At 38.8% G+C, this 21,149-nt stretch overlaps 1 protein-coding gene across 1 annotated transcript; it reads left to right on the top strand.

The window, feature by feature from the left end:
* Positions 1–12,359: 12,359 nt before the first annotated feature.
* On the top strand, positions 12,360–15,480 carry LOC125218561 (ubiquitin-conjugating enzyme E2 4-like). The gene is made up of 6 exons (XM_048120249.1): positions 12,360–12,546; positions 12,626–12,705; positions 13,195–13,309; positions 13,439–13,491; positions 13,634–13,762; positions 15,222–15,480. Exons 1-6 carry the CDS (start codon positions 12,503–12,505, stop codon positions 15,350–15,352), a joined length of 552 nt encoding a protein of 183 aa, XP_047976206.1. The 5' UTR covers positions 12,360–12,502; the 3' UTR covers positions 15,353–15,480.
* The last annotated feature ends 5,669 nt before the right edge of the window (positions 15,481–21,149 follow it).

Raw genomic sequence — 21,149 nt, 5'->3', positions numbered from 1 at the left:
TTCATTTTTGTTGACGTTTGGTGCTTGATTATTCGAAAGCTGAATAATAGATTAGCTTAAAAAGAGAGGAAGAAGTTAGTGTCTTTTGGTATTAGACAGTAGGTGCTTCGTTTGGTGGACGAATTAGATAATATAGATGGAATCATTGATGCTTTATTCTTTTATTAACAAAAATAGAAATACTTTTATTTAATAAATTTTTCATTTAATACGTATAATATTAGACACTCTGGTTCGTTTGCCTTGTTACTACTATCTCTAAGCTTGAAAAAGTATAAGAAGTCCGTCTAGGTCCCCTGACTAACTATAAATTAGGGAATACACTACCACTAAAAAATCGCAATAGTAGACTTTTTCTTCGTGATAGTCATTAAGAGCATTCATAGTAGTCACAACTTATCCATCCGTCCATCTCCAATTTTCTCCTGCCACGTTAAAGATTTTATCATCCAGTTCAAATTCCTGCAATAGTAGCAATCTATCCATCAACGACCATCTCCATTTCCCACGTCACCACTATATTGTTTATTTATTTTAATTATTGGTTTTTATCAAATAAATAAAACATAAGGGAAAAACATAGCAAAAACAAAGCATACCTAGTTTAAATAATAAAAAAAAACTATTAAAATCTAAAAAAAACAGAGTTGAAACCAAAGCTTTTATTTTCTGTTGATTAATAATTCGAGTAAGTATTGAATGAGATCCTCGAAAACTTGATGCAAATAAACAAATTTTTGTTCTACGTTTTCGGGCTATATATCCGCGTTAAACTCTAGTCATTGAATAAATAAAATTTTGACAAATAACTAATTGATTTTTTCTTTCAGTTATTATTTTTACCGCCCTAGCCTATTAATAACCAAACGGATTTTTCCAATATATAAAATAAAAATTCAAATGGCTTTGGCTACTATAACCTCCTGACCACGATTTTTGGTATTTTACTGCGAGACATGCATTTCACCTTTCAAATGCCTTCATTCATACCCACTGTTCTCTTCATCTTTTTGATGAGTGCCCTGAGCTCGTTCTTCATTTCCTCGTCGTCTTCGGCCTTGTACATCTTGTAGGTCTCCAACAGCGTTCTGGTCAGCGCCACATCTGCAACCTCAAACATAGCACCGTCTTCGAAGGTCTAAGCCGATTGGACTTTTGACCCGCTCGCCTGTGCCTTCCCATGCATCGGTTATGGGCGTAAAATCAGTAATTTCCAGGGTCTAACACATGTTTTAAGTCAGGTTGTGTAGAGAAACCGCCGGGCCGAGGAAAAGAAGGAGAATATTTTCCAGGCGGAGGAAAGAAGCGGAAAAAGGAGCAAAAGAGCAAAAATTTGCCCCACGGAGGAAACTTCAAGAAGGAGGGGCAAAATGGAGAATCCAAAGAAGAATCTAGAAGCCATCTCCCTGTCTATAAATACTGGAGCACACATCATACATGGGCATCATCACCTTTTCACGCTCCAGCTCCTAGCTCACTGCTCATATAGTTTTCTCTACACACACTGCACGCAATGGGGTAATTCCGAGGGGGTTTCGTCTTGATTGTTAGTTGATCGTTGTGTACCACCGTCCTTGCAAAGGGCGAAGAAACAATTGTTCTTTTAATTCTGTTTTTGCTGCTTTTGTGCTGAGACTTCGCTGTTCGAAGCTCAGTGTCTGTTGAATTATTGTTGAATCTCTGGATGTTTAGCTATGGAAGTTTACTTTTCATTTCGTTTCCGATTTACGTTAATTCCTGTTGTTTACTTGCTTTGGATGCGTTTCGCACTTGACCCGTTTGGTTGAGGTTGAATTGTGGTTTGATTGTTGTTGATCGAAGTAAATCGGTTGAATCAGAGTGGTCGGAGATGAGTTTCGTTGTTGTTGAGTTCGGATGGCTTGGATCTGGAGTGGATTAAGCATCTAACGTTTGGATCTGCTGAATTTCTGCATGTATATGATGTTTAGCTTCTGTAATAGAGAAGACAAATCCTTCCCACGGAGGAGAAAAAATTCAACCTCTATTGTGAACAGGTCAAAATTCTAAGAGAAAATTAAGTGTATTTTTCCTGCCTCCTTTATTCTCCTATTTATAATAAGTCACATATTGGGCCCAAGATTGTGGATCTATGGAAGGCTTTGATACGGGCTCCTCCAATTAGCTTTTACTAATTAAATTAAACCCAATTTAATATAAGCTTAAAATTGAATATTACGAGCAAACAATTATTAAAATTAAGTAATACTGCACTCCCCTATCCAAACTGAAATTACAAGTACTTCGGGTTTCCAATACTTTATATATATTTCCCGCGCTTAAGATAGAAACATCCATTAATTAATTATCACTGCTATTGACTTAATTAATTAATATCTTATTTATTCCAAGAGGACTCGCAAAAATCTTATTTATTATTCATAGAGTAATTAACTCCAACTAACTAGGTTCCGAATAATGAAACCTTATTTCAAGCTTCTCTGAGGATGTTATCAAACGAGACTCACCTCGCGCACGATCTAACATAATAAATAATCCTAAGACCGCTAGATATTAATCACCACTACCCAATATACTGAAGCATGGGTTGCGAAAACCCGCACCATTTGGTAAGTCAAAGTAGTGTATAATCAATACCGTATGCTCAATGCTAATCTACATTGATTGAGAAATAATTTACGAGACTCCGTCTTCAGACAAAGATAAAAGATCGGCCTCACAGTTAGATCAACTTTGGGGTCATTATACCACACCCAACGTCATCTTATTTCAGTAAGGCTTAGAAATAATCGGACTGACATTGCAACCTTCTGTAACATAGGTAGTCTAAGCCTATCTAGGTTGTGAAATAATTCTTTTTCTTTGTTTAGAACCGACCGTGTTACCTTAAAGTGGACGACGCCCACAACCGGTCTACTAAAACAAAGACTTAGACTTTGTTAAATTACTTATACATTTAAATATGCAATTAACATCCATTAAATGTAAAATATAACAACATTATGACAAAAATAATCTCGTTTATTCATTTGAAAATAAAACGAGCTTTAACAGTATTCAATCACCAAAGGTGATTTCTAGTATACAAACTCTAACAATCTCCCACTTATACTCAAACAAATTTTCGAGTATATAAAAAATGTGCACTACGTTCAATTCTCCCACTTATACTCGAAAGCGAGTTGAGGTTCCTTTGTGCGCAGTCGAACTCCCATTCCTTCTACATGGCACTCAAACGGCCTGACCACAACGCCTAGTAAAGGATCTCGCTGTGTTGTTCCTCTCACTTAAATCTTGACCACTTCTATGTCTCCTCTCTCCGTACTATATCTCTGATGATATGATACTTCCTCCTCAATGTGTTTGCTCGCTTGTGAGCTCTTGGTTCCTTCTGAATTAGCCACAAAGACCAACTGTCACAATAAATGATGATGCTCATGCATTCGTAACCACACACCTAAGTCCATAAAGAAAGTTCTTTGAGCCATACAGCCTCCTTTGCAGCCTCCGAAGCGGCCACATATTCGGCTTCCATGGTGTATCCGCAATGCATTTCTGCTTACACTCTTCCAACTACGGCTCCACCTCCTAAGGTAAACACATAACCAAGTAGATTTCCTCGAGTCCCGATCGCCTCGAAGTCCGAACCGCATATCCCAAAGGGCACAATGCCTTATAAACTAGAACATAGTCCTTAGTCCGTTTAAGGTACTTCGAGTATGTTCTTTAATGTTAGCCCAATGTCCTTGGCTAGGATTTGATTGATATCTTGCTACCATGCCAAATGTAAAGAAAAAGCAAATATCGTCTGTACAAAAGATAAAGATACATGAGACTACCAACCGCCGGCTGCATTGGTAATCCTTCTCATCTCTCGCTTATCTTAGATGTCGTCTTGGGACACATCTCTTGGAGATAAATGGATGCCATGTCTAAAAGGTAAGAAACCTTCTTGGCATCTTGCATGCTAAAACGACTAAGTACGTTGTCGATGTAGGGTTCTCAGATAAGACAACGTCCTTTTCTCACGATCCCTAAGGACCTCGATACCTGTGGATGTGACCCGCATCTCCCATATCCTTCATCTTGAACCGGTTGGACAACCAAGTTCGAACCGATGACAACATCTTTTTATTGTTTCCAATTAGAAGAATGTCATCTACATATAAAACTAAGAACACCACATTCCCTTTTCTACCTTCTTGTACACGTTAGCCATAGGGCATTTCTCGAATCCAAACTTATGAACAGCTTTGACTAAGCACCGATTCCATGATCTAGACATGCTTGCTTGAGACCATAAAATGGCCTCTAAGCTTCCAAACCATGTGCTCTTTGCCTCGATGGCATAACCCTCGGGTTGTTCCACAGATGGTCTCTCAAGACTACCGCTCAAGAACGTAGTCTTAACGTCCATTGCCACACATCCCAATCCATGTAAGCTGCTATAGACACCGTATCCGCATCGATTTCCAGCATGGCTGACCGGGGGATTAAGGTCTCGTCGTAGTCGACACCTTTCCTTTCGGGGTAAGCAAATTTCCCTACCACTAGCCTGCTTTTAAAGACTTTAACTCGTCCATCGGCCCACGTTTACGTTTGTATATCCACTTGCTCCCAATGGCGCACAATGGGTAGGACTGCGACAAAATCATGACGTCTTTGTCTATCATAGGATTGTAGTTCCGAATCCATCGTCACTCAGATTCTCCCAAACCAATGTACCTTTTCGGGCTCATGAGCACCCTCCCATCGCGGCGCGGCACTACAATATTAGGTGTAGAAGTTGGTTGTCTGTGGAATTGGTTGTACTATAGGTACTTGTTCTTGGTTAATGGAACTTGTGGATCGAAGTAAGCTCTTCAAGAGCTACCTCATCGCCGCTTTACGATTCATAACAAAGTCTTCCTCTAGCACGTCGCACAAGACTACAATGACTTTCTTGTCTCGGAGACTATAGAATTCATAAGCTTTCGAACCTTTGGGGTACTCCTATAAACAAACATACCTCTGTCCTTGAGCCGAGCTTACTGATCCTTTTCCAAAAACATGAGCCGGACACCCCCATAATATTCGAGATGTTCTAGATTGGCTTACGCCCACCACAACTCATATGGAGTAGCAGAACAGATTTTGACGGTAAATTGTCTAAGATATGATCCTGCGGAAAGCAAGGCATGTCCCCAAAACGAAATGGGCAACAGGCATAACTTTCAATATCGATCGGACCATGTTTAACAAGGTCCTATTCCTTCTTTCAGCTACGCCATTCTCACGAAAGGTCGCATGGGCAAATGCTTGGGGATTCAATTCCTCTAATGATAAGTAGTCCAAAACTCTGGCACTGAGGTACTCGCCTCCGCGATCAGATCGCAGGCTCTTGATACATTTTCCATGATGCGGCCTCAAGATAAGCCTTAAACTCCTTGAACTTGTCAAAAGCTTCGTAATTTAAACGCATCAAATAAACATATCCAACTTTGAAAATTCATCAATAAAAGTGATGAAATAGCTTAAAGCCGCTCTTGCCTCGGTTGGACATTGGTCCACACACATCAAAACATGAACGAGTCTCTAGTGCTTCCTTGGCCCTATTACCTTCACTCTAAAAGGTTTCTGTCATCTTGCCTTCCAAACAGATTCGCACGGAAAACGATTCAAAGATTCGTGACCTTTAAGAAGGTCTTGATCCACGAGTGTTTGAATCCTCTTTTGGTTGGCATGACCAAGTCTAAGATGCCATAAGTACGTTTCGTTCATTGAACTTGGAAGGTTCTTTCTTTCTTTGAAATTTTCGATGCATTATTGAGTTCTAATTTGCGATCATTATATCAGTAGATACGATTGTGTACATGTATTGTTTTCCATGATACCACGACAGATATAAGAACCATCTTTCTTAATAACACAACCTGTCATTAAAAGAAATCGAATATCCATCAAAAACCAATTTAGAAACTGAAATTAAATTTCTTCTAAAATAAGGTATCAAAACAAACATTCTTCATAATCAAAAATCTATCACTACTAAAACGCAAATAAACGCCTCCTCCCACTGCAACGGCCGCCACTTTAGTAGCTACGCTTCACGACTTCGATCTCTCCATCATATAACCGTCTTGTCACCTGCATTAAGTCAGATCAAACAAATATGATCAAGAGTTCTGTTGTCAATAACCCAAGTAAGGAGCAGTTGTCGGCCAAAACAGACTCAACAATCCGTAGCTTGGTGCATACCGTAGCCTTGCTCCTTTTAGGGCATCCGCTTCCAATGCCCCTTCTCTCCACACTTGAAACACTTTCCGCTTGCTTCTTTCCCGACCTCCTCTTTTTCTTTCCCTTAGCATCTTTAGGTGCGAATTCGGTTTGTCACTTTCTTCTTTCCCCGCTGTGCCTAAAATAGAGGAACGATGTGACGAACTAACCATCGCAGCCTCCTTAGCTTGGTTCATGAGATCTTCCGCCTCGACTCAAGTTCGCCCAACAACTCGCCCATGTGATTCCTTTTGTTCATCTCAAAGTTGAGCTTGAACTCGTCAGGGAAGCCAAAGCATCAAGTGATAATAAGAATCGGGACTCGGCATCAATGACGTCCAAAACCTCAATTTGATTTCCGAGGTATTCATCATCTCGAGGACATGGTCCCCGCCAGACGAGCCATCCTTCATAGACTCCCATGATAATCTCGAAAGGCTTGAGACTTAGCCGTTCGATTCTCGAGTACCAAAGAGATTCGTGAGATTTTCCATAATCTCGGTGGCAAGCTACATGGGTGCGGCATGCCGATGTCTAAGACCGTTGACATGGAGGCCAACATATAACACTTAGCCATCTCATTCGCCTTGTGCCACCGTTTCCATGGGCATCTCGCGGCTGCCTGCGCGGGCGTTAGCCGCCGGCACCGGGGGCCGAGGAGTAGTGAGCACAAACTTGTACTCATCAGTCAGAGAAATATGCCCAAATTTTGTTTCCATTCTATGTAATTTTGGCCCTCGAGTTTGTTTTCTTTAAGAATTGCAGAAAGAGGATTAAGAGACATGTTGACGATTTAGGTTGCACCGCAAAACGTATTTACTATTTGTCATAAAACTTATGTGAAGAACAGTAGATTAAACCATAAAACTTTTCAAATTCTCACAACCGTAAAATTAAAATTTTGTACCCTCAAGCAGAAGTCAATACGCATTAAAATTTTAACATTTTTACCGGTCACAACACCGACGAATAGTCCGTAGACCGCAGCACGGCATGACCGCCAAATGTTGCCTAAGCACGACCATCGATTTAGCATTACGTATCTGCTTCTACAACACACTCCCATAACAATGCCTGCGTGTTGATAACAAGCACTGTTTATCTCTCAGAATTCTGCTTCAACTTCCTGTACCCTGTACTTTCTTACAGATTGTTGTCCCCACAGCATAGCGGCGATAATATTGGAAACTACTTTCTAGTTCATACTATTTACACTGGGTGTTCACCTATACGAACTGGGCTATTTCTTAAAGGATTATTGTCCCCACAAAAGACGTGGCGATAATATTAAATCAGCTTCATAAGTTGTGGACCAATCGATGGAGACCATATACAAACTTACCAGAATTATCGCTGTATATTTAAGCTTATGAGTTTCATTAATTATCCTAGCCTTAGTGCGTAGACAGCGCTAATTACACCCCGCGTATTTAATTTACTCTGACAATTAAATCTTTTATAATCTTTTTAAACATCTTATTAAAGATAATTTTATTAATTACTAAAGTTTAATCCATATTCATGTCTTCTATAAGATTTATCTAAAATAAATAATTATTTATATCTTTTACGGACATGAATAAATAAACTTAAATTAATTCTTATTAAGATCGGGGAAGAAATAATATATTTTATTATTTAATGAAACCTACATATCTATCCTTATTAGATTCTAGATATATATTATAATTTAGGAAACTATTTAATTATTGTCATCTATATCATCTAGGATATAAAATATTCATAGATATAGAAAATAATCAAAATAGCCCTAAAATCTAGGGAAATCTTCCCAAAATATTTTTTATTTCAATTAAATAATAATATTTTAACGATTTCTATTAATTAGGAATTAAAAAAAAAAATCAATAAGATAATATTTCATCGCTATCTCGTGGTCGCAGGCCCGCATGATCCACGCCGATGATGACTCGCCGGAGTTCGATCACGCCGGCGAGCCCGCCGCCCAGCCATCTCCTTCCGGCAGCTCGCGCCAGCGCGGATGCTTCCAATTTCCTCCGACCGCTGCGCTCGACGCACCATGTAGATTCCTCCGTCGATAGCCGCGGCGCGGCTAACGCTCGCGCAGCACCGGCGATCTCCTCCGCCGTGCCGTTTCTGCCAGCCAGCAAAGAGCTGTGCGAGCGGCGCTTTCGGGCCGCTTTTCCCCGTCCGGCGACGCTAGGGCTGGGTTCGACTGTGGTTAGGTCTGTGGTTTTTCTGCACGCCGCGTGACGAGCAGCGGCAGCTCTTGTAAACCACCCCGCCATAGTCGATCGCCGCCCTGAACAGGAGCGTACCAAGCCGCGTGTCTTCCCGGGCGGCGCGTACGAGCCCACGCTCGTATTCGCCGCCGCATGGATCGCGCCCCAGCTCCCACTCGATCGTCGGTGAGTGCTCGGAGACCGCCTCGATTCCCGAGGTCACGCCGGCGGCGCACATGAGTCCACTCGTCGTGCGTCACGTCAATAACTCCGCCTGACCACTCGCCGACAACCCTAATCGGATCGCTTGTCGCGCGATTCGTCTTGCGCAAGCGCCGACGAATCGCACGTCTCTAGGGTTCCAAGATTTTGTTTCGATAGTTCTTGAGTTCATCATGCATAAAAAATAACAACTAAAACAAGAACATGCTTCAAAACAAAAACGCATGCATACATGAATTTCGCGAAATTTAAACTAAATAATCGAGCCAAAGACCGGCTCGTACCAATCAGTAATAAGAGCCGTTAAAGCGCATTCATTAATCAATTACATAATAATCGTATCTATTTAGCGGATTATTTAGACAAATTCTATTCGCGTAATTATCTCACCTATCATGCTGATAACTCAAATAATAACATGCTTTGTAAATTAATAGAAACCTAAAACATGCCGGTTCTAAGGTGGGCCGATCTCACCAAATATATTCAGACTTAAATAGACAAGACGTAAATCCTTTCCCACGGAGGAGAAAAATTCGAATTCTACTAGGAATAGAGAGGGCCGAATATTTTAAGAGAAAATTAAAGGTATTTTCTGCCTCCTTCATTCTCCTATTTATAATAAGTCACATATTGGGCCCAGACAGCATCTATGGGCGCTTTGACATTAATTTCCTCCAATTAGCTTTTTACTAATTAAATTTAAACCTAATTTAATATTAGCTTAAAATAATATTACTAGCTAAATGTACGCTAAGTAATACTGCACTCCGACCGACATTGCAACCTTTCACGATAGGTAGTCTAAGCCTATCTAGGTTGTGAAATTATTCTTTTTCTTTGTTTAGAACTGACCGTGTTACCTTAAAGTGGACGACGCCCACAACCGGTCTACTAAAACAAAGACTTAGACTTTGTTAAATTACTTATACATTTAAATATGCAATTAACATCCATTAAATGTAAAATATAACAACATTATGACAAAAATAATCTGTTTATTCATTTGGAAAATAAAATGAGAGTTTTAACAGTATTCAATCACTCGAAAGGTGATTTCTAGTATACCAAACTCTAACACCAACCCCATTCCCAAGTCCTCTGAACTCAAACCTTCGTTACATTCCTCCCTATGGGATCGACCCTTTACTTCTCTATACTAGTTCCAAGTGTAGTGGGTTGAGATTTTTATTGACAGTTGGCTGAGAGTGAGTCTAGCGACCATGGGTTTCTCGGTTAAGATCTCTTGACCTGGGATCTGTGAACATAGAAATGTACTGTGCTCTCAGCTTGACCATCACCCTTCTGCTTGGACGCTTTATGGAGGGAAGCAACCGGAATTCGGGGGACTTCCATCGGGACTCAGTCCTAGAGAGAGAAATATTTTAGGTGAGAATAGAAAGGGGTGAAGAAAAAATAAAAAATACTCCATCCGTCCCACTGAAGATGACCTACTTTTCTTTTTGGTTTGTCCCCAACCAAGATGACCCATTACCTAAAATAAAACATCTTTATCTCTACTTTATTCACTCTCTCTTACTTTACTCTTTTCACTTAACCCATAAAATAAAACTATATAAAATCTTGTGCCGTCCAACAAAGGGGTCATCAATGATCGCACGCAAAATAGGCAATAGTCGGAGTCCAGATCGCGTGGTCGGAGCGGACGAAATGTGGGCATTGTACGAAGAGCCACCAATCGGAGGCCAGGTCGCAATAGGTGCCGATCGGACCGTCGATTGATTGGGTGGCCGATCGGCACCCTATTATGAGTGCTCTAATGTTCCCTTTCACTCTCTCTCCCATTATTCTTCTCTCGCCCATTTTCATCCTCATTTACTCTCTCTTGTGCAACTCTTCTCTACCATGTCCCTCTCTTTTGTAAACTCTTTCTCCCACCCTCTCTTTGCTCTACCAACCAAGCCACGGTGACTCCATCTTCTCTCCCAGTTGTAACAGCGGTGTTGCTTTTGTGAGCTGCCGTCTGACCACGGCCACTGCCCCGTGACCAATTATTAGGTTTGGTATACTGAAAAACATGTTTGGAGCACGAATAGAATCTTTCTTGTATACAAAAACTATACAATCTACTTTTAATCCGATTATTCGAGCAGTTTCGCACGAATAGAATCAGTATTATTATTACATTGTGTTTGGTTGTGCATTTATAAAATGTTTTACAAACATTTAAATGCATAAGAAGCAAACAAAGCCTAAGTCTTTTGCTTAGTAGAATGGTTGTGGGCGTTGTCCACTTTAAGGTTACTACAGTCGGTTCTTTGCAATGCTTTGCAAAAGAGAAAGAAGAATTTCACAACCTAGATAGGCTTTGGCTACCTATCGCGAAAAGTTGTAATGTCAGTCCACATATTTCTAAGCCTTACTGAAATAAGATGACATTAGTCCGAAAAGTTGCAATGTCATGGCTACAACGAGTTCTTGCAACTTTCATCCATATTCCAGACCATGTTCGTGTTATAGATGTTACAAGTCGAGGAATGCCAAGTCAGAGCCGTCTACAACAGCCATCGCGAGCCGTATGGTCGGCGAGAGGCTAATTTGTTCGGAGAGGTGTCACGAGGTCTTGGCGAGCTAGTGAGTCTCACATCAAAAGGAAAGGGCCATCTTTAGTAGGACTGAGGGAGTATTGAGTAAAACTAAAAGCCTATAAATTCAAACACTGAAACACAATTACACACTGCCCGCTGCCTCCCTGATCCCCTCTTCCTCTCGCCCCTTCCTCCGCTGCCGTCCATCGCTCCTCTCCCACCTAACGCGCTCTCCCTCTTCCACTCGGCCCTTTCCCAGCCGGCCAGCCATAGGCCCCCTCTCGGTCTAGGACTCTCGGCCCTCTCACGCCCAACCGCTGCCATCCCACCCACTGCCGTCTACTACCAGTTCAAGAGTGAAGGTAAAAATATCGGCACTGGGTTTTTCGGGACTGGATACCTGAATCAGGTATCCGAGCACCCGATTGTAGCTTTGGATCGGGTATCAGGTATGTTCTTTGGGAATTTCGGAATTGGGAACCCGATTTGACAACCCTATATGTATCGTTCTACTATAACTTGAGTTATAATTGGATATTAAACTAGTGACTGAATTTACTACAGAGTTAATGAAATCAATATCATGAAATTCCTTTTTTTTTTTCAATTAATTCAATTCTAAATTTTCCATTAACATTCATATTTAAAAGTAATTATTACTATAGTCTATAGACTATGGTGCACTATCCACTTGAAATTAATTATGAAATTCTAAATACTCCATGAGGCCCCTATGAATTGATACCATTATCCTTTTTCATTCGTACTCAATTAATTGACGACTTACTTTTTACTACTTCAGGTAATGAACCTCACATTTTACTCACTCATTCTACTCATATTTTATTATAAAATTAATATTTAAAAGTAAAAAATTAATATTTAAAAGTAAGACTCATATTTCACTAACTTTTTTCATCAACTTTCTATGACATTTCTTAAAACTCGTGCTAAGTAAAATAGCGTCAATTATTGAAATCGGAGAGAGTAGTTTATTAATATGTACACAAAATTTTAAGATTTATGTTAAAAACTTGAATAATTGATGGATTTACAACCAATACCATTTACTGAATTTACCTAAATTAAGAAAATGGAACTTTTCTTTTTAGCTGATAATTTACATAAGCGAGAAATGGTGAGGGGAAAATGCAATTTAGACAAAAGTTCAATTTCATCCCCACTTTTGCTCATCCATGTCGGAACCGCCTAACACACTCGCACACACATTATTTCGCCATACTTAATCAACAAAGAGCATTTGGGGGAAAACTAGTGCAATCATAAAGAATCATGTCTTCTCCAAGCAAACGCCGTGAAATGGATTTGATGAAGCTGTAGTGACTCTTGATTTTTTTGTTTGATGCATAATTTTGCATATGTTTGATTGTAGATTTCGGTTTCCTTTTGGTTCAGGATGATGACTGACTATAAGGTGGATATGATCAATGATGGCATGCAGGAGTTTCATGTGCAATTTAATGGACCCAAAGAAAGTAATTATTTTCTAAATCCCCAGCTTCTGATTTTAAATTTATTTTTTGAGCTGATTTTGGGCTGCCTTTTCTGTTCTTATAGTTTTATGTTGCTATCTGGATTTGTGATTAGGCGTTGTTTTGATTTGGTTTGAGGTTTATAGTTGTGCTTAGGATTAGAGGTTGGATGGTAGTGTTTTCAACTTCAGTTGAGTCAAATGAAGTTGCATCCTTGATAAGATCTTGGCTTTTGAGTTTTGAGCTAATTCTGTTGTCTTGCATCATGAGCTTGGATTTTATGTTAATACCTGTGATTATCAATTCTTACACTCAGCTCATTTAAATCGACTTATGGAGAATTCAGTGTCCGATTGTGAGGTTTTCTGTGGATTGCCAGTTTCATCTCTTTTGTTAATCTTGGTGAATGTGGTAGCTAGCTTGCTTATTCCATGATGAAGTTTTCATTTATAGAAAAGGGGGTTTTGCCCCGAATTTTGTGGTGTATGACAGGTCCTTATCAAGGAGGTGTTTGGAAGGTTAGGGTGGAACTGCCAGATGCTTATCCGTATAAATCTCCTTCCATTGGTTTTGTCAATAAGATTTACCATCCAAATGTTGATGAGATGTGAGTATGTGATATATTGTGCTCACACATTGATCTTCTCTAGCAGATTTCTTGGTTTGCACTGAATCTAGTATAATGCTTGTAGAAATTACATTGACTTCAACAGTTTCATTCTCATTTATTTCCCAGGTCAGGTTCTGTGTGTTTAGACGTAATCAATCAGACGTGGAGTCCCATGTTTGGTAAGTCGAACAGGTCTTCTCTCTCTCTCTCTCGCTGTGGGGTTATTGATTGTGGACTGCTTTAATGCTGCATCTTTCAGGGTCTATTGGTGTCTGACAGATGTTTGTACCATTAGCTTGATCAATTTATTTGTCTTTTCAGACTTGGTGAATGTGTTTGAAGTGTTTCTTCCACAACTTCTTTTATACCCGAATCCATCAGATCCTTTAAATGGAGAGGCAGCAGCTTTGATGATGCGTGACCGCGATGTATACAATCAGAGAGTCAAAGGTAGTATTTCATTTGAATGAAATTTGTAAGCGTACTTTTGACTAGACGAGTGAATATAGATTAAAAAAGAACTGAGTGGTACATGGTTGGGTGCATGAGAAGAACTAGGACCGAAATAGAGCCGAAACATTCCCATCAATGGTGCTTCGTATGTTGGTCTGGAATAGCTATATGTTGCCTTTATCTACTTACTCTCTTTGCTAACTTGATTCCCATTTCCATTGCCCTCCTCAATATAACCCAGTGCGATTGCCGTTCAGGGATCTGAATCAAGCACCCATGCATCATGCATCATGCATCTGATTGTTGTTGTTAAGAAATGGTCGCGCTTCTTTTCTTTTGACGTGAGCGCCTTTCTTTTTGGAAGAATAATTGGGCCCTTGAGGTGCATGATAGTTGGGGTCTGAAGCATTCTAGTCCAGATGATCCCCGTTGGTGTTTCTCATATTGGATAATCGGTTATTATTATCTTTATACGAGGAAGCCATATATGCTAAAGTCACATTTAATTATCACTCATCAATCTTACTCATCATGGACTTCACCATGGGTGCTGCAAATAAATTTATGGTTTTAAGACTGCATATTGCTAGGATGTAAAAGTTTATTGTGGCTGTGGTTATGGTTAATCTATTATTTCTCACATGCTTTATGAGAACTGAGAACCACTCCATCATCCATAATAATCTATATAGACCAGTTTTATGTTTTACATGTCAGCCTCGCCGCAGGATAATTACTCTATGCTAAAGTTTTTCTGAAATCTATAAATTGAATTTTAAAAGCCATGGTTGCACCACCAAAAACACCAAAATATAACCAGTAAGGACATAGGTATCAAAAATGAGCACAAAACTGCTTCAAATCAAAGAGAGAGAGTGGGCTCCCGCGCGCGCACACACATGGAGAGGTATAAACTATGACACTGTAGTTTGAAGATTGTTGGTGATGATGAAAACTATGGGAATGTTGATGCTGGACTAGGAAAAGGGGGAGATGCAGATCAGCATAAGAGATTTCCGGGGACAATAGCCTGTGTTTGTGGTTGTAGAACTAGCGAAATCCTACATGATACCGAAATACTATCGATTACCTAGGTTAAGCATGCAGCCCACTTACTGCTTTCCATGAGTGTGTAAATATCATTCTATTATACACTGTTGGGAATTTGCAGCTCTCACAAGCTTGCTTGCATCTACATCTTAACTCCCAGGCCATGTTTATTTTTCTCTATTTATCAAGAGTAGGTAAATACAAAATATCGGTAAGTTAGGTCTAATGGTTTTCTCACGGCCAGCCACAATCTTTCATTTGCGATGGCAAAGAACTCTGTTGTCTATTTGTTGGAGTGCTATGTTATGTTGCAACACCTGTGCTAGTTTAGTATTGCTGTCATTCCTTCCTTTTTCTTTGATTATAACTTCATATAAGAGACTTATCACACATCAATTTTTGTCAGAGTACTGTGAAAAATATGCAAAGCCCACCGATGCAGGGGTCGCGCCTGATGAAAAATCCAGTGACGAGGAACTGACGGAAGATGAATATGCGTCCAGCGATGAGGAAATTGCTGGAAAAGCAGATCCTTGAGAGGAAATCAGACAAGGTTATTACTGTTTGTCTGTATGTACATTATATGCTGTTGTGTGATGATAAAGTTTGAAACCTGTCAGTACTCATATGCTTATGAAGAAAGTTCATTTGCAGTTTCTCTTTTATATCAGTGTTCTCGTTTGTCCAAGTATTTCTAGGGACTATGACCGGAACCGACGTTCCCAGTTTGCCAGCGATTTGCACAATCTCATAATGAAAACATGTGAAAAACATAAAGTAAAACATCCGAACTAATCCTTCTCTGGCATAATGACCAGTTTTTATTCTTCTGTTCACCAATTTGACAGCGTTTGAATTGTATTTAGGTTTGATCATTTCTAAACCACGCAACATACCAAACTTTAATGACTGATGAAGTTATGCTAGGCGGGGTAGATAATTGAGGAATGTGGATTTCATGGTTTCAACTTTCTTTCTTTGATAATCACACAAAATTAGTAACATAATAATCACTTATAAAGAGTGTAAAATATATGAATATAAATGTACTATTATTGGTAAAGACCAGGAATCCTATTGAAACAATTTTTCTTTTTGCAAAAAAATCAATGATGCTACTGGACAAGGCAATTAGAAAATAAGTAATAAATGTACAAATAAAACATATTTATAGATAAAAAAATAAATAAAGAAGCTATAGCGTGTTAAATCAACCAATTAACAGCTACGCCTAAATTATAGCGGGGGACTGATAAGGAACCCTTATCGTTGGTGATCGGTGATCAAAGACAGGGTTGCCATAGTGGGAGCTTTGCCCGTCGAGTAAGCAAGGGTTTCCGTCGCAGACGTTGGGTCCGTCGAGTAGAATGATAAATGCGATTAGAAGAAGAACAATAAAGACAATAATAAAATATATTTGTATTTCTTGGTTCATTTGAAAAGAATAACAATGTCTCCTAAGAATAAATATCCTAAGAATATATGTGAAAGATATGGTAAATCAATAATAGACTAAACCAAAGGGAGATATGCTCGTATCAACTCCTCACTGTTGAAATCCACTTTGTGCTCAAGGTGAGAAGCTGATAGGATATTAATTACTCCCTCAGCCTCATAAAAATATGTGTAATTTTCATTTTCATCAGTCCCATAAAAATATAGACATTTCCATTTATGGAAAGTTGTCATCAACTCATTACCCTTATATATCATTATATCATTATGACTCACCATTACAACTCATTAAACATATAATGTATGCCTCACTATCACTAAAACTACTTTAACTACCATTCTCATCCTCTCTCTTACTTTATCTATTGTACATTAATTCTCGTGTCATTTCATATGCCCATATTTTTATTGGACGGAGGGAGTATTAATTTATAAATTAATACTATTACTTATCAGAGAAGTTATTTGAGAAGAGCATAAAGAAAGGAAAAATTGTAAATTTGAGAGAGAGGTTGAGAGATGTCTGTTTTCTCCGGAAGGAAGAAACTGTAAAGAGAGAATGATAAATATTTTATTTAATTTATTCTTCTTATTGATAATAAAAGACTCCACACATATTTATTTATAATATGTGTGGTACAAAAGGATTTCCTTTAAACTAGGAAAACATATAGATTCCTAAGCAGAACAAATCAAATTCTAACTACTATAGAATGTAAATCAAATCATAACAATTAAACAATAAATCACAAAATAAACTAAATAATTATATGGAGAGATTGTTAACTTACTTCCAGAATAAAGTAAAAGTCTAGGTCTATATCAGAACCATGAAGTAATGAACAGAGTCAATGATAACAGAGGCTTTGAGGTTTCCCCTCCTAGATAAAATGTGATTAGAGGTAAGAATTCGTTCCAAATAAAACACTTTGAGAACAGATGACTCCTAGCATGCTTGAATAACTCCTTTGCATATCTCCTAGGCAAGTTATCGTTTGCCATAGTGGTGTCGAGATCTTCCAAGGGAACTTGCCCAATGACATCTTTGTCTAGCCCTAGTAACAAACGTTTTCGTTCAACTACCATGTATTTGGAGAAATTCTACATCGAGAGAAGCTCCTTCTTGTAGGATGATCTTTCTTAACAAAATCTTCCTATTGAGGTGAATGATTAATGAATTCTTTCAAATGTTACACAGTTGAGCTTGATGTATAATCTTAGAGCACTTTATTTATTTCTTTTACAAGCTAAAGGGGGAAAACTGAAATAAGGTGAAGGTAATTGGCATAAATCACATAAAAAGAGATAGAAAGAAAACAACCAAAGTATATACATGAGGTTTGTTGATGTTAGGAATCCAAATATCAAATATTGAGTGTTTAAAAGTAATATGAAATCTAGTTGATATTACCTGCATTTAAGCTCAAGAAATATAGTTGATATTGCCTATATTTCAGCTTCATATCTTTATGGATACTAACACAGTAACCATGACATAGAACCAATCTCTAGCAACATCAAACAAGTTGAAGAACACAATTCTCCAGGATTTCTTCAGTATGAATGAATTTATGAACCAATAACTCCACAAAAATCCAAAAATAAAACCAAAAGCGATTGATATGCCAACTTCTTTCATAAATGAGAAGTTGCTGCCACCTTTCTCATTCATGTTATCCACCTGATTAGTGGAGGATTGCCTCAAGCTATTTTCAGGGCACATAGGCAGAAGGTTCCCACAGAGTCAATCATTCCCGTCATAAGCCGATGCATTGAAGCTCTGAAGTTGAGTACACGTCGCAATTTTTCCGGACAACTTGTTGCTCGACAAATGAAGAACCCCGAGAGTATTTATTTTTGTCAAACTTACGGGTGTGTTTCCCATAAGTTGGTTATAAGATAGATCAATAGAATCTAATTTCTCAATTTTAACTATATCTGGAATTATATATCCTGTCAAACTATTTCTTGAAAGATTCAAGGAATTCAAATGGCTCATACTTGACAATGATTTGGGAATACTTCCGGTCAATCTATTACTCCCTCCGTTCCATAGTAATGGATACGTTTCTTTTCGGCACAGAGATTAAGAAAATGAAAAAAGGTAGAGAGATGAAGAGAGAAAAAAGTAAGAGAGAGTAAAGTAGGTAGGGATGTCAATCGGGCCGGTCCATCGGGTTTCGGGCCGGCCCTACTCGGGTTACGGGTTAATCGGAGTGGGCTAATCGGGTTGTGATTTTTTTCGGGTTATAAAAGTTCAATCCTAACCCTAAAAGCTCGAGTTTCGGGCTAGCCCAACGGGCTAATCGGGTTACTACCGATAAGATTAACATGCGATCAAACCAATAAATAATGATAAAAATTAGTTATATTCATTAAGTGTAAAATATTTAATTATGATAAATTTGAGATATATGCTCAAACTCAATCATAAACATGATCAAATACTAATTTATGAGATATTTCGTGAAATTTTAATTCATATTTTAAGAATTTAAATATTTTTAAAAGTGAATTTGAAGTTTTTAATTATTTATTAACTATTATATTAACAAAAATTCAATATATAATTTTTATATTTTTAATACTAAATTGAAAGTAATTTTTTTAGGTATCTTTGCTCTAAAATTAATCAATGAAGTGTCGAATTAGAAGTAAAAAAAATAGAATAATATAAACGTTATCGGGTTTTCGGGCCAGCCCATCGGGTTTTCGGGTCTGGCCCTAACGGGTCGCGGGTTAATCGGGTGCGGGCTAATCAGGTTTTAATTTTATCGGGCTAGAAATTTCCAGCCCTAACCCTACAAATTTGACGGGCTATTCGAGCCAGCCCACGGGTTGCGGGCTACATTGACATCCCTAAAAGTAGGTGTGGAAAAATGTGTTGACTTTTACTAAAAAGGAAAATGACTCTATTACTATGCAACGTACCAAAATGACAATATGACTCTAAAAATAACTCTATTATTATAGAACAGAGGGAGTACTTGAAATCAACGAGTTTGAGAAGCCTGAGATTTTCCTTGTATTCTGGTTCCTGACTTGAAGAGCTGCTTTAGAAGCTAATGATGGTGAGCAAAAGCGTTTTCTCAAAAATAATGTAGAAAACCCTCGGTCCAGGAAATCCGCTCGACACTGGGTCTAGGAACTCAGAGAACCTTGAGCTACCTGTCGTTAGGCACACATTCACTACCTTAACTCCCTCTTCAAAACCCTCAACCCGCTTTTATTAAGAAAACTAGTACGTGGAAGTAGGGATCGAATCCACAGAGATGAATGCGCAAGTAAACATGTTCAAAGACTCGGGAACTATTTTTTTGTTGGCTGCTGCCACGCAATTTTGGGGTTGAGCTTTAATTCCTAGACTTGATAATTGAAATATGCTACTCTAACAGCTAGATCTAGGCAGAAACATAAAAACATGCATATTAAACGAAAGAGAGCGAGACAATTACTAGATCGAACGAACAATTTCCTGAATTAACCTAGACCTGGGAAAGCAACTAAATGTGGGGACCATTTTCTGAAAAGGTAGAGTACGATTGAAAAGCTGCAAAATAACTAACTAAAGGACTAACTAACAACGACATCATCTTCTCCAACATTTATCATGAAACAACCAGTTAAAAACAGAGCAAGAACGAAGATCAAAGCAAAGTAGACGGAATTAAACCGATAGAAATGAAGAACAGTTAAAACTAAAGCAGATCTACGGCTACTAGACGAGGTAAAACGAGAATACAGAACTTAAACAATCGAATGAAACAAAAACAAGCAGATCCAACCACGGGACGCTTAATCCACTCCGGATCCAAGCCATCCAAAACAACCAAACATCATTTCCACCTCCGATCCTCACTAGTCTACGTAGATCCAACCGATCGACAACAGATTTCTTACAAACCAACTCCAAACTCAGATCAACCAACAATAATCAGCAAATCAAACCCAAAACAACACGATAAGATAAACGAAACATAAACAAACATATTCATTGCAAAATACGAAATGTCGAACGATAGAAACAACACCAAAGCCGAGCCTCGAACATCGAGGGCTCGGCGAGTACCAAAAGTAGACAGAAAAATAAAGACAATTGTTTCTTCGCCTCCGTAGAGACGGTGTTGCACCCAAACTTCCGATGAAACGAGAACCCCCCTACGATTTCCCCCAAGTGTGTGAGTGTGTAGAAAAAGCAGGAAACTAAGCTAGGAGCTGAAAGGTGATGATCCATGTTGATTGCGTGCTCCCTTTTTATAATGGATAGAGCTTCTAGACTGTTCTTGCAATGCCCATTTTGCCCTTCGATTCAATGCTCTTTTGTCTAGCGCTCTTCCTTGTTCAGCTTATTTCCCTTGTCGGCTTCCTCCACCAGGTGATCTCTGTCTTCTTCCTGGGGTTGGCAATTTTCTCTACACACCTGGCTCAAAAAGGTTTGTTAGACCCGGGAAATCACAGAATTTATCCCTTAACCAATGCATGAAATTAGCCTTATCAAACTGCTCACACTTAAAACATACTTGTCCTCAAGTATAAAGACAAGAAAAGAGAAATAAGGCGAATTTCAATGCATGGTTATTCCCTGACCAAAGAGAACTACTAGACCTAGACACTAACATGAAAGAAAGAAAAAACAATAACACTTAATAAAACACATAGGCATGAATTAGTTCAGATTTTTGGGCAGCTGTCCCCACAAGTTTAAGGTCAATCCAATAGTCTACACTCTCCAAATCCTCCCCTTCCCTTCTTCCACCTAATCGGTTTGTCAGCTCGTCCAGATAGCCATTAGCTTGCTAATTGTTAGATTCGCTCGATCACTCATTCCTCACCAGGGATGTTAGGATCGATCTCTCATAGTTAGTTCTTGCTACTGATG

This window comes from Salvia hispanica, chromosome 4 (genome assembly GCF_023119035.1).
Source record: "Salvia hispanica cultivar TCC Black 2014 chromosome 4, UniMelb_Shisp_WGS_1.0, whole genome shotgun sequence".
Classification (NCBI taxonomy): Eukaryota; Viridiplantae; Streptophyta; class Magnoliopsida; order Lamiales; family Lamiaceae; genus Salvia; species Salvia hispanica.
Note: the sequence above shows the minus strand (reverse complement) of the source record. Positions and strands in the feature narration are given on the sequence as shown.

Excerpts from the sequence above, each read along its gene's own strand:
- LOC125218561 (XM_048120249.1), top strand. The coding sequence starts at position 12,503 with ATGTCTTCTCCAAGCAAACGCCGTGAAATGGATTTGATGAAGCT. Across the intron at positions 13,310-13,438 it reads CATCCAAATGTTGATGAGAT|GTCAGGTTCTGTGTGTTTAG; the intron begins GTGAGTATGTGA and ends TTTATTTCCCAG. Across the intron at positions 13,763-15,221 it reads ATACAATCAGAGAGTCAAAG|AGTACTGTGAAAAATATGCA; the intron begins GTAGTATTTCAT and ends AATTTTTGTCAG.